General features: G+C 41.9%; 1 protein-coding gene across 1 annotated transcript; it reads left to right on the top strand.

Moving 5' to 3' along the window:
- Positions 1-56: 56 nt before the first annotated feature.
- rnf11b (ring finger protein 11b) lies at positions 57-11863 on the top strand. The gene is made up of 3 exons (XM_086162071.1): positions 57-575; positions 8251-8420; positions 9559-11863. Exons 1-3 carry the CDS (start codon positions 453-455, stop codon positions 9728-9730), a joined length of 465 nt encoding a protein of 154 aa, XP_086018197.1. The 5' UTR covers positions 57-452; the 3' UTR covers positions 9731-11863.
- Positions 11864-12291: the final 428 nt, after the last annotated feature.

Here is a 12291-nt window from a genome sequence, read left to right as displayed (position 1 = left end):
CGCCGGAGGGGCGTTGCTTTGTGTTGCTACATCACCATCTTTTGTCGTTGTGCTGCAGCTGCAAACTGAAAAGTCCCCGACACCCACAGAGATTCGGGCCAAGAAATGCGTTTTTTCTCTAAACGAGGGGTAGTATATCTTTCTCGTCACTGGCTGCGCGTGAATGAAATTCTGTCTGGGAGTTTCGCTTTCGAGTTTCGTGTAGATGCTCCATAGTGGATGCTAGCTGGTCGTAGCAAGCTAGCTGTTTGTGTGGCTAGCTTTTAGCCGAAGGATGTTCTGTTGTTAAAACACGGGACCCCGTTGTCTGGGAGAGAAGATTTCTCCGTTGTGCATGGACAAACCAATTCTCCTTCCTGCTACCGCCAGTGAACACGCTCCGTGAAATCCGCTGCGCTAAGTTGGGAAAAGCGACGTCGGGAGACGGGAATAGTTCAGCGACCAGGGGGGAGATGGGAAACTGTCTGAAAACCCCGACCTCAGATGATATATCTTTGCTACATGAGTCACAGTCGGACCGGGCAAGCTACGGAGACGGTGCTGACCCTGACCAAGAGCCACCGCCCCCTTATCAGGTAACTTTGACCAACTGTTTTCCACCGGGAATCGCTAAGTCGTACAGGCTAAATGGAAGTTGCGAGGTTGGCGTGCGATGTTCGATTGTTCGTTTTGCTCCTGTCAGCCTCTGAGCTCACAGTGAAGCCCAACGTGAGACGAACAAGGCGGACATCAGCTGTTGATAAATTCGACATCAGTGATCCAGCTGAAAAGCCACCCCTCGTGGCTTTTAACACTAATCCGCTTTGTACCATTCAAAGGTCTGCCCGTGTTTGTCATTTCCCTCAAGTCTGATTATCGTATTAATCCTCCAGTGATATGAGAGTAGCACGATACCACCGTCAGCTGTCGTCTGTCATGGCCAGACAGACACACACGATCACGCTTGTCTCTGCCAAATATGAGAGGTTTGTTGGGTGTCAGTTTAGCAACAGCTGTAGTGGTCTAGTAGCGATTTCTCAATTAGTAGAAGCAAAAAGAAGGGGTTTACACCCCCTTTCAGCTGATTGATTCATTGATGCATTCACACTTCTTTCTGTTGGTTTCCGGATCTCGCTAGAGATATTAGTCCCCAACACCAGACAGAGCAGACTGTGCTGTAACTTTGACCAAAGGGATGTTGTTCCTCTTATTTTCTGTGTTGAGACGAGGCCGGTATGCTTTATGTAAGGCCTTGGCAGCCAGTTTGCCGGCTACTATGTGAAGCCAAACCTAGTCTGTGGATATAAGGCTTTTCAAAGCACTGGAAATGCAGTCAGATCAGCAGAGGGGATGCAATGGAAGTTGGCTGTTTGACATAATTGCTTATTATTTACAACCAAGACAACAATTTTTGCATAGCTGTTGGTCATCTTGACATATCACTTAAATAGATACCATAGTTTCTTTGCAGATTTTTTGAGGTTCATAAATGTAAAGTTAGTGGCCATAGCTTTTCTCATAAACAAAATATAAAACTAAACAGAGTTTTTAAATGGCAGTTGGATTTGTCAGGTTTGAAGTGGAAAGAAAATCAATTAGTTATTTTATAAAAGCTTTACTGATGATCTGCACCTTTAAGTTTCATGTTCACCAGTAAATGAATAGTGGAAGCTTTTTGAGAATTTCAAAGGTGTAATGTGCGGAAGAGTGATATAGTTGTCTCTGTGTGAACCCAAAATTTTCAGCCATTTTCTAAAATATGTTTTTGGTTCAGAGGGATGTTTGTGTTCAATTTTGAAAAGCTAGTACACTACTTTTGAAAAACTGGAGAAATGTAGATGATAAAAACACACAAGATCTCTAACAATACCTGTTTGTCACATTCACCAACAGCTGCAAAATCTGATTCACTTTATGAATCACTTTCTGTCCCCTGATACCCAGGCAGGCTAGATGGCACATAAATTGCAAACTAACAATTGAAAATCCAAGTACACAATCCTCAAAGTTCTTACTCCTATCACCATAGTGGTCTGATCGAGGAGACACAACCCAATTCTTTGTTGTATATATGGTCCTCTGCATTTTTCCCAAGTGAGAGTTGAAATTCTTCTAAGGAGACCCTAGCTGTTGATCTGCCCTCAGGTTTCTACAAGACGAGCATGTCATGTCTGGCACACAGAAGTGTATAATTAGGCAGCCAGCTCTGCTGTCTGTTTCCGTAATAAATGGCATGACTATTGTTCAGTTGCCTTGGAAGAGCTCTTACTAAGCTTTCCAGTGAAGCTTAGCTGCCTCAGTGCAGTTTACATCAACAATATTTCACAAGAGGCTTAACTAACTAGTTAAATCCTACTTATAAAGGACTCTTTTATACCTGCCAGATTTTTTTTCTCACCCCTGACCACACTAATCAGCACCTTCACCATCCAGACCCAAGCTGAGAGCACAGCACACATTTTTATGCGCTCGCTGTTGGACCTCCACATTTTGAAAGCGCTGTCAATGTTAAAGGAGAGACGAACATTTCTGCTATACTCTATTTGAAATTGTTTTATAGATTGTCGCTGTGAGTCCAAATGCTAGATTCCTGTGCTCAAAGGATGTTATTCATTCCAGATTTAACAGATGGTGGTGGTGTCTGCTTGTCATGAGCCCCTGTTACAATGCCTGTTCATGGCAGGAGCACAATATGTCTATTTCACCTCTTCATCATGATAGAAACTGAGGGAGGAAGGAGTTTCTGTGTATTTTCGTATGCAAACTCACATGTGCGTGTGCACACACACTACTGATATTCTACACCATGCTATATGTTATTTCCAATCACAGTGAAGCTATGTATAACAATACAGCACATTTTCTGTCAACCAAGAACTAATATCCAGCCGGAGGGAATCTTTTTTTTCCAATCAACAACTACTAAAATACATGCTACATGACAAATGGTGAACAGATTCAACTGCTGTCAAAACACCTCTGTTGTTAGATCAAGCAATTTTTTTTGCACAAATTCCAGCAACTTTTCAAAGAAAATGTTCTGTCTTACAAATAAACTTACTGAGTGCATTCCTCTGCTCCAATGTGGGCTTTATCCGGAATGGGGCTGGATTAAAGTGCAGTATAAAGCACAGACGAAAATGATCTCCACTATATATCACAGTGTACCTTGCACAAGATTACATTCACCCATTCACCAAGAGTGGCAGAGCTGCTATGCCAGACCCTCTGAAACCAGCTTGGTGTGCGGTGTCCAAGGACAATATGGCAGGCAGGTGGAATTGAACCGCAAACCAGAGGGACACCTGCTCTAACAAATGAGCCACAGTCGACCTGTTAAAGGAAAGCAATATGTACCGGGTATTTTTGGGGGTGACACAGGTATTTAGCTCAGAATCCCAAATGTTTCTGCAGTATTATGCATTTCCCTTTCTTTGTCGCTAATTTGCAATATCTTGTCTCATTTTCATCACCAAAACATGAACTTTCAAATAAACTAAATGTGCTCTGTGTCTCAGGTTGTTGTCACTTCATTGACTGATACCTCTGAAATGTTGTGCCTTTCCTTGATCTGTTAGATTTATACCATTGTTCTAGTTCTAAACATATTATCACATTGTTCACTTCAAATTCTGTAACCAAGCTGGTGGTTTAAATTGTTCTCGATTTGATGAAGTCTTTCATGAAAATCCGGTGTGGCCTGATATTGGGCAAAAGTGACTTTTTTTTTTTTTTTTTGTGATATTTGTTACTATAACATCATACAGTTTTACTGTATACTAGTAATGGTCTTGTGTACAAGTTTATCATTTTGTTCAGTCCTCTTCTTACTGAACAAACCTCCCAAAGTCAAGCCCACTGCAATCACTCGAGAACTCAATTAATGACACTTTGGGTTTCTTGGAGTGTGAAATTCTGACTTTAACAAGCAACCAAAGAAGTAGTGCTTGATTTATTGGATTAATGCACCCCTTATTCAGTGTGTTTTGAACTGATCTCACTATCAAAGGAGCATCAATTAGATGGAAGTATATCATGTCAGCCGTACTTGTCCTGTGGAATATACATGTATGTTCATACTGCAGTGTTGATTCTGAAAGAATATATAGTGTAACCCTTAAGTCAAGTGCCTGTTCAAGTTGTTTGCATCCAATGAAACTGCTATAACCCTGTGCACTGTCAGAGCTTGAAATGAGCTCAGTTTTAATCCTCTTCCTGTGTACTTGTGCTTTGTGAACTTACAAGCAGGGGCAGCATAACACTTGCATTCTTTCATTTAGTTTTAATGAGCTCATTGTCAGTTTGGTGATGTCACTGTTTTGAAGAATCTGGTGAATAACATTCTCCAGAACTCAAGAAACGAGAAAGACTTTCTTTGAAATTTTGTGTCGCCCATGTCTGTATTGTTTGTACCAACCAGCCACTATTGATTTCATTTTCAAGTACCCCCAGTTTCATGTGTCCTGTGTTTGTTGTATCATACAGAATATTGATTGGCATTGGTCTGAAAAGCGTCAATGGTGTATGAGATACTTGTTGAAAATATCTATATGATCCATCACGCATTGATTTGCACGGCATGCCGATGCTCTATTTTGGAGCCAATAGTAACAGGATCAATTCTGTGGGATTGCTTTTTGCTGTGTTTTTTTTTAAATTCTTTTTATGAGTAACAGAGGAATATTGAAAAGCAAAAGCCTACCAGAACGATTCAACCCACTTGGAAACTTCCAGTGTGCTGCGACATACATGTATGGCATACATGCAACATACATGATGTATGTTGACAGCAAAGTGGATGAGATCACTCCTCTGAACCCGCCACTTAGGCTAGTAGACCATTCATTTCCTGACAAAGGGATTTCAAAGTGAGTCAGCCAGTGTGATTGGTGTGTGCATATTTTTCATTAGGCGTACTAAGGTACATGAAGACGCATTTCTGTGTGTTCCAGCAATGTCTTACACAATGTAGTTGTGAGCCTTGAACGAGGTATTTGCATGCAGAGGTCCAGTGCTGTCATCGAAGTGCAATGTGTTAAGTGTGGCGATTTGGATATCAACCACAGAGACAAGCGCTTGCTGAATCATTGCTCTGGGACTGGGATATATTAGATAAGGAGGCATCCCTCTGTGTGTGTGTGTGTGTGTGTATGTGTGTGTGTCAGAGAATGAGAGAACGTGAGACATACAGTCAGGCAAATGGAGAGAGAACGATGTTTGCGTTCATGTCGTCATGTCATGTGGTGTTATATCATTTTCAGCTCATTTGTTAGCAGGACATTTATGCTTAGATTAACTGATTCCAATCAAGTGTCTTTGTAACATTCAAGGGGGATGTTTTCAAGAATGAATACTAAATATGAAAACCGGAAATAAATACGTTTCGGAGTTCCTCTCTAAGATTGTTCATCCTTGCAGCCACGGCTTCCGTGACATGATGCAAGAGAAAGACTTCCTCAGTGATGTGTTTAATTAAATTTGTTAGCCATAAAACAGGCCTAATTTTGTGCTTTTTGCCGTTCTACCGCATGATAACCTTTTGACACAGCTGGCCGTGTTAAATTATCTATTATTCTGCCCTTACATGGTAACAGAAGCAGAGGGGCGGTACTGGTAAGCCACGACCAACTGTGCGAAGGGTCGTTGACACAGTCTGCCAACTTTAACCGACACACAACTCACAGAAAAACCAAACACTTTGAATTCTCTCTGAATTTTTGGTCACCCTCACAACCCTTCTTAGTCAACTTTTCTTCTGGAGGTTATCCAATGGGGTATCTCAGGGTGTCACTCATTAGCTATCGCTACTCAGGGGGACAGGTTTAAATAATGAACGATCATCAATTCCTGCTCTATGGACAGTCGTATTGTGTGAACCTCTTGGATTCATAGCCTATATATATATATATATCCTTATATATATATAGATTTATATACACACACACACACTTTTTTAGCTTTACATGGGAACATTATAATACACACATACAATTCTTTTGTTGTTAAGATTGGGCTGTTTCTTTGTGTGTGTGTTGTGTGTCAGCTCTTGGAAGCGGCTCTAATTGTCTTACTGAGTTTTTGAATCGCCTCCCCATCTTTGACAGTCTTTTATTAAAACAAAGGTAGAGTGGTGGAGAAGATTGTGTGGATGTCTTTCTTTGTTTCTGACCTGTATCTTCACTCCGTTTGTTTCCGTGCTCTCGTTGTGGCCTATTTCTACCTCCCTCCCTGCACACCATTAATAGTTCGGATCCTGGCAAGCGGACAGTCTGCTGCTGTTTGCCTAGTATCGCAGCCAAGCTCATACTTGGCAGGGGAAACCGAGGTCTGCATTTTGGCTCTGCTGGCTACAGCCACCACCCTTTATTTAGTAGCCCCCAGCACCCTTTGTTACCCTGTCCTACTCTGTCCCAGCGATTCTGGTCCTTCTGGTCAACTGAGGGTTACATAATGAACAGTTGTCTGAGCCCAGCTGACACACCATGTATGAAAGTAGGGAGAGGCATATGATAACAATTACAGTGCTGATCACAGCACAGCTGCCCACCCAAGCACACACAGTACAGTAGCTGCCCCCGCCAATGCCCTGCCTGTGTGTAGCTTTTATTCCCACTGCCTGGATGCCATTTCTTTTTTGACACGGATGAAAGGAGTGGCTGTATGGGCGCAGCAGACTGCCTCCTCTTCAAGGCAGATATGTTCACTTGTGGTTTAAAATGCTGCTGTGGGTAAAAGGAAGACGCTCGCTTGCTCAGTCACTTCTGCTTGAATTTGTAACTCCAGTCAAATAACAAAAGATGTCACCCCAAGAACTCATTGTCACTTTTTATTTATGAAAGGATATCCGGAGGCGGGCACTTTTGAAATGTCTGAGAGTTCTGAATTTGTCATTTTTGGTTGACTCATGGTACAATTTCACCTGCGGGTGTGAAGTTAAATTTCATTCTGTCTACACTGATAACTTCACCATATCATCACAACACCTGATTGTGACTCACATATTAGAGTTTCAGAATCTATTTCACAAACGTGTGCAGTAATACAACATTACAAGTTTTATTTAATTATTCTGACAGTCACTGACTGAGACCATTACACAATGGACTGAGACCATTACACACAAGCACTCTGCATTAATTAAGTCAAATTATTTATGCGTTTTCTTTTTTGGAAAGAACATTTTTGAAATCAGTTTTAACTTGCTCACTTGCACAACTAATATGAATGCATCTGATCACAAAAAAATATTTTTCAAGCAAAAGATAAATGAAAAAAAAAAAATCTGACAGAGAAAAAGCAAATGTGTCCGTAATAATGTGAAAACAATTGCAGGCAGTGACCAAACTAAGACAGAATGAATATTCCAACCCTAAAGTTAAATCCCAAACAAAAGCTGGGGACTTAAAATGACAAGAAAACAGTATGAAAATTAATGTATAGGTTAAGTAATATTTAAAGGTTGCAAAAACGCAAATTAAAAGATTTAATCATTTTGGTTGGCTTTTTTGCTGAAGAATAACATTTTAAATGATTATAAGACTAGTTTAAAATTGTTGAACAATGTATTAAAGGGAAGCAGATGTGATTACTCTGTCATTGTCGCCATTTTAAGAGCTCACGAGGAACCTTTGTTCCTAGAGCTCGAGGGACAGCTTTACTTCTCTTACTTTACCGCAGACAGTTCAGTCAATCTCAGTTTATGATAAGTGTTTAAAGCACAAATAATGAAACCCTATTGTTATGAATCCGCTCCGCATCAATTTGAAAGCATTTTCTTCGCCATAGCCGTAGTACAGTTATGAGTGGCCATGTTGATTTCTGCTCTGCTGTCTTTGTCTACATTTTGGGAAAACATCCCCATCTACTGCCCGGAAATGTAAGGCTGAAGAGTAGTTGGATGTATTCCAAATGAATCAGACAGCCTCTGGCTTTGACGCGTTATTTTATGCCCAGGCTGTGTTAATTATATTATAAAGCAAAGAAAGTTGTGGATTAAGCGTAAATAACTCCATTCAACCTCGACCGGTGCCCCGCCCCCCAAACAACCTTGCAGGGATACACCAGAAATTGCCTCACATTGCCTCAGTCTGTTGGAACTGAAGAAAACCTTCAGATGAGAGGTGAAATATCCTCAAGGAACAGAGTCCACTTTCCACAACAAGATTTGATTATGATGGCTAATGGGTAAAGACAGGTTAAAATCAAGGTATTTTTCTGCGTGTCGCTTTTTATGACATTTACGCCCGGTCCCTCTCCCTCGTCTTTATGCAGGAGCAGATCCACGTGCCTGTCTACCATCCAACACCCAACCAGGCTCGGTTGGCGACTCAACTGACGGAGGAGGAGCAGGTCCGCATCGCTCAGCGGATTGGACTGATCCAGCACCTCCCCAAGGGTGTGTATGATCCAGGGCGGGATGGATCGGAGAAGAAGATCAGAGAGTAAGTAGAAGCCCTGCCCGGTGAGAGACTCCACTTACACGCTGCCATTTTCCCTGTTATTGGGCTACGAAAACCATAAAATGACCCAATGAATATTCTATGTCATTTTAATAGTGAGACATTAGGATACATTTTTCTTCATAATTCTGGGTGTATTTTTCATGACTTTTCCTGTGACTGCTTGCTATTGTTTGTTACTTTCCTGTCTTTTTCAGTGTTCTTTCTAACTACATTTTTGATTATTTCTGTCAGATTATTGGCCGTTGATTTTGAAGATGAAAAACAAATACCGAGATTATTGCCAAGCGCTTGGCCATGTTGAACTGTAAATGTTACACAAGATATGTTGTTTGTGTTTCCTTTAAACTCTATTTCATTGGAAATTATGACATTTCAAAGTGGAAAATTAAATATTAACCTACAGTACACATATTGATTACGGACTGTATTTGACTGAGGCTATTTAAGTAGTCCTTCCTTTAGTTTTGTGCTGCCCCGCGAATCAACTCATTGATTAGTTTAATTAACAGTTAACTTTTAAGTGGCACTTGTGTATTTACCCTTCTTCTGTTTTTCCCCCTTATTGCCCCCCGCCCCACAGTCCATGCAGGAGGTTAATCAGAAGAAATCGCAAAAATTGCCCAGATGCGTGAATGAAAGGATGAATTGTTGTCCAGATATAAGGCCCTGCAATCGACTGGTGACTAGCTAAGAGTGTACTTCGCCTCTCGCCTACAGACAGTTGGGATAGGCTCCCACTGCCACACAACCCTGGTTGCAAGATAAGCGTTAATTATTGGATGTTTTTTCAGGTGTTCCTGCCAACAGCCAGCACCTCCTTAATACAGGAACCGCCTCTCCCCCCAAAACCTAGCCATAAACTTTAATTGAATAGCAATTTCATGATCTCGAGTCTGATTTTACCCGTTGTAGGAGCACGATGGATAAATCCACCAGTGGGTGGCTCATAGACCTGACTGTCTTTTATGGGGAACCCTGTCCTCGTGCCCCCAAATAAATCATCTTAAGGGAATGCACACTAACCAACACCTTTTTCTCCTGCATCCCAGAATTGACAGTGGGTGTCAATAAGAGCTTTAACGGTGGTAACTACCATAAATTGTCTTCTCATCTCCAGGTGCGTCATTTGTATGATGGACTTTGTGTACGGGGACCCCCTCCGGTTCCTGCCCTGCATGCACATCTACCACATGGACTGTATAGACGACTGGCTGATGAGATCCTTCACCTGCCCCTCCTGCATGGAGCCCGTGGACGCAGCGCTGCTTTCCTCCTATGAGACCAACTGACACACATGTACTCCCCGACGCCCATGGAACAGACTGGACACACACACAGATATTATGCATAAAAATGGACACACGCAACTTCTGTCTTACTAATCTGTGTCCAGGTTTAGTAAGGTGGCGATATGAAACAGCGATGAAAAAGATTTAGGATGAACTGTGTATTTGTGTAACGTGTCCTTGCACGAATCCATTGGTTGGCCTGCTGGTCAGGATTGCATCTGGGAAAGGACAGAAGGAATGTTGATATTTAAGATGAACAGGAAGGAGCTGAACTAAAGAACGGAGAAAAGGAGCGGAGCTTCGGGAAGGGGTCATGAGGTATCAAAAGAAGTCAAGGGAGATAGGCGACCATTACAATTAGAAACCTTTACCATGTCTATTTTTATTTCCAATATAAATGCACACGTCAAGTCATGCACTTTCATTTTCTTCCCCTTACTGAAATGCACTGTGGCAGACAACAGGTGGTCGTATGTTTATCATCGTCATCACACCACAGAAATTCTCTCTTTGACCGTAGGAGTCGGATTGTTCCGAAGATGGCAGGAAATGCCCTTCAGAAGGTTGCAGGATCAGATATCTTTGCAGGCCGGCGCCACGTTAACAGGCTACTTCAGAACTGCCACGCCCACAGCCATCAGTTTGAAACTGCTGCAAATGGACAACCCATTTAAGACGTGACACTTCAGGTGCAGTCTACAGACATGTAAAGAGGCCTCCGCTCATCTTCAGCGCTGAGGCCCAGCATTGTCCATCTGTATCGATATCTTATGGGATATGCAAAATCAATCAGTGAAATTTGTTGATTGCCCTGTGACTTTACGAAATATATTCCATGTTTGGTTTATCAGTCGGCATAAGGGCTTTGGTGATCCAGTCTTTACCAACAACACAAACAGAGGAAAAAAGCAAACGTGCTTTACTCACACCAATATAAAATATGTGTGTGTATGTATGTTTGTGTGTGTGTGTGTGTGTGTGGGGGGGTTGTCATGATGTTGATTCACCGTGGCTTTGGGTCGGCGCAAGATTTCAGACGAATGGCCATAAGTTCCAGAAAGACTGACCACTTCGCACAGGATGATTACAAATCAGAGAAAATTGCACTTCTTTTATGCTCTTGTGACAAGAGTTGATTATATGTATTCAGAAAATTTAGTGGGAAGCATTTGACCTCACTTACCTATACGTCTTGTTCCATTACCAACCGTGGCGAAGAATTTCCCATACTCAGACAGTTTTAGGTATGTCTTATTGCCTTACCATTCAAACGGTGAATAGACTAAATCAGTGACAAAAAGACCTGCACTGAGTGTGTATGTGCTTTCATCTGTAAAAGCTTTGACGTCATAAAAACAGCAGGCTTTTATGAATTATCAATTTGGGGTTTTGGCAGATGTGACCAGAATCATCAGATTCACACAATGCTGGGTGTGTTCAGCCTCTTCATTCTTGAAAAGGATATTTATGCACCTTCACACATCAAGAGGAGACCTCGGTTTGAACCAGTCGCCAGCCAAATATTTGAGATGTCTGACACCCAAATTGACCCAGATCACAATGAAAGCACAAAGAAATGCAAATGATGACTTGTATATTCTTCTTCCCGTTAACTTTACTTTGTAGCTGTATTCTATGATGCGTTGAAGAGGGCATGATACTGATCCAACACCATTTGAAATTTTGCCGTTCGTGATCTGCGGATGTATGGATGTAACTGTACGTTTGTACTGGGCTGTGTGTGCCTACGTTGATGTGGGTGTGTTTGTGTCTTTGTGGAGGCTTGGGCGAGGGATAGAAGGTGTTTGTTGGCACCTTAGTTTTTTTGCACACTACTTTAATCTACTTATCTCTTTGTTTTACATTTGCCTCCACCAGAGCGGTGGAGCTTCATGGCCTTAGGTTACATGTCAGTGAAGGTGCTGCTAAAAGGGGGAGCAGAATCCAGTTACTTTCAAGAGATGAAGGGAAGGAGAGCTGATACCCAAAACAGACAAAGGGTAACTGCAGGCAGGCTCATTGCTACTCTACATGTCATGCAAAGAGGACAAAAATGTACCAAATTATCCTATTGTCCAAAATAGAAAAATAAATACATGGTCAATGTATTCTGTCTGGATTACATTAAATAAATCACCCGGCTCTCTCCTTTTTTGCAGTGCACTGCTCAGTGCGATTATTTCATCTACTTTGACAATGTAACTTGGTAAAGATACAGAGCGCTATTGTCTATGTAGTTTTGAAACGTGACATATTTGTTCAAAAAAAAGGGGGAAGGGACCAGTTTGACTCAAAACTACAATTAATGCAATTCGGCCCCTCCTCTGACATCCCCGAGCAACACGGCCCTATTAATCATTTGACACTTTTCTGAAGCTGCCTTAGTTTTCAACCAGAAGTTAGGTATTTAGGCAGTTTTTCACCGTTCAAGGGGTGCCCTGTGTCCTGTGCCCTGCCCCACCCTCCACAGTGGGTGTGTTAAATTCGCAGTTGAGGAAGCAGCTACACTGAGTTGCCTGCTCAAATGTCACAGTCGACCTTCAACCTGAGTTGATTCTCAG

The sequence above is a fragment of the Fistularia commersonii genome, chromosome 16 (genome assembly GCF_037954325.1).
Source record: "Fistularia commersonii isolate RoL2024-O1a breed Wild chromosome 16, RoL_Fcom_v1.0, whole genome shotgun sequence".
NCBI classification, from domain to species: Eukaryota; Metazoa; Chordata; class Actinopteri; order Syngnathiformes; family Fistulariidae; genus Fistularia; species Fistularia commersonii.
The sequence above is the reverse complement of the archived record's forward strand: the minus strand, read 5'-3'. Positions and strand labels throughout refer to the sequence as shown.

Coding starts and splice junctions, on each gene's coding strand:
- rnf11b (XM_086162071.1), top strand. CDS start 453: ATGGGAAACTGTCTGAAAACCCCGACCTCAGATGATATATCTTTGCTA. Junction 576..8,250: donor AGCCACCGCCCCCTTATCAG/GTAACTTTGACC, acceptor GTCTTTATGCAG/GAGCAGATCCACGTGCCTGT. Junction 8,421..9,558: donor TCGGAGAAGAAGATCAGAGA/GTAAGTAGAAGC, acceptor TCTCATCTCCAG/GTGCGTCATTTGTATGATGG.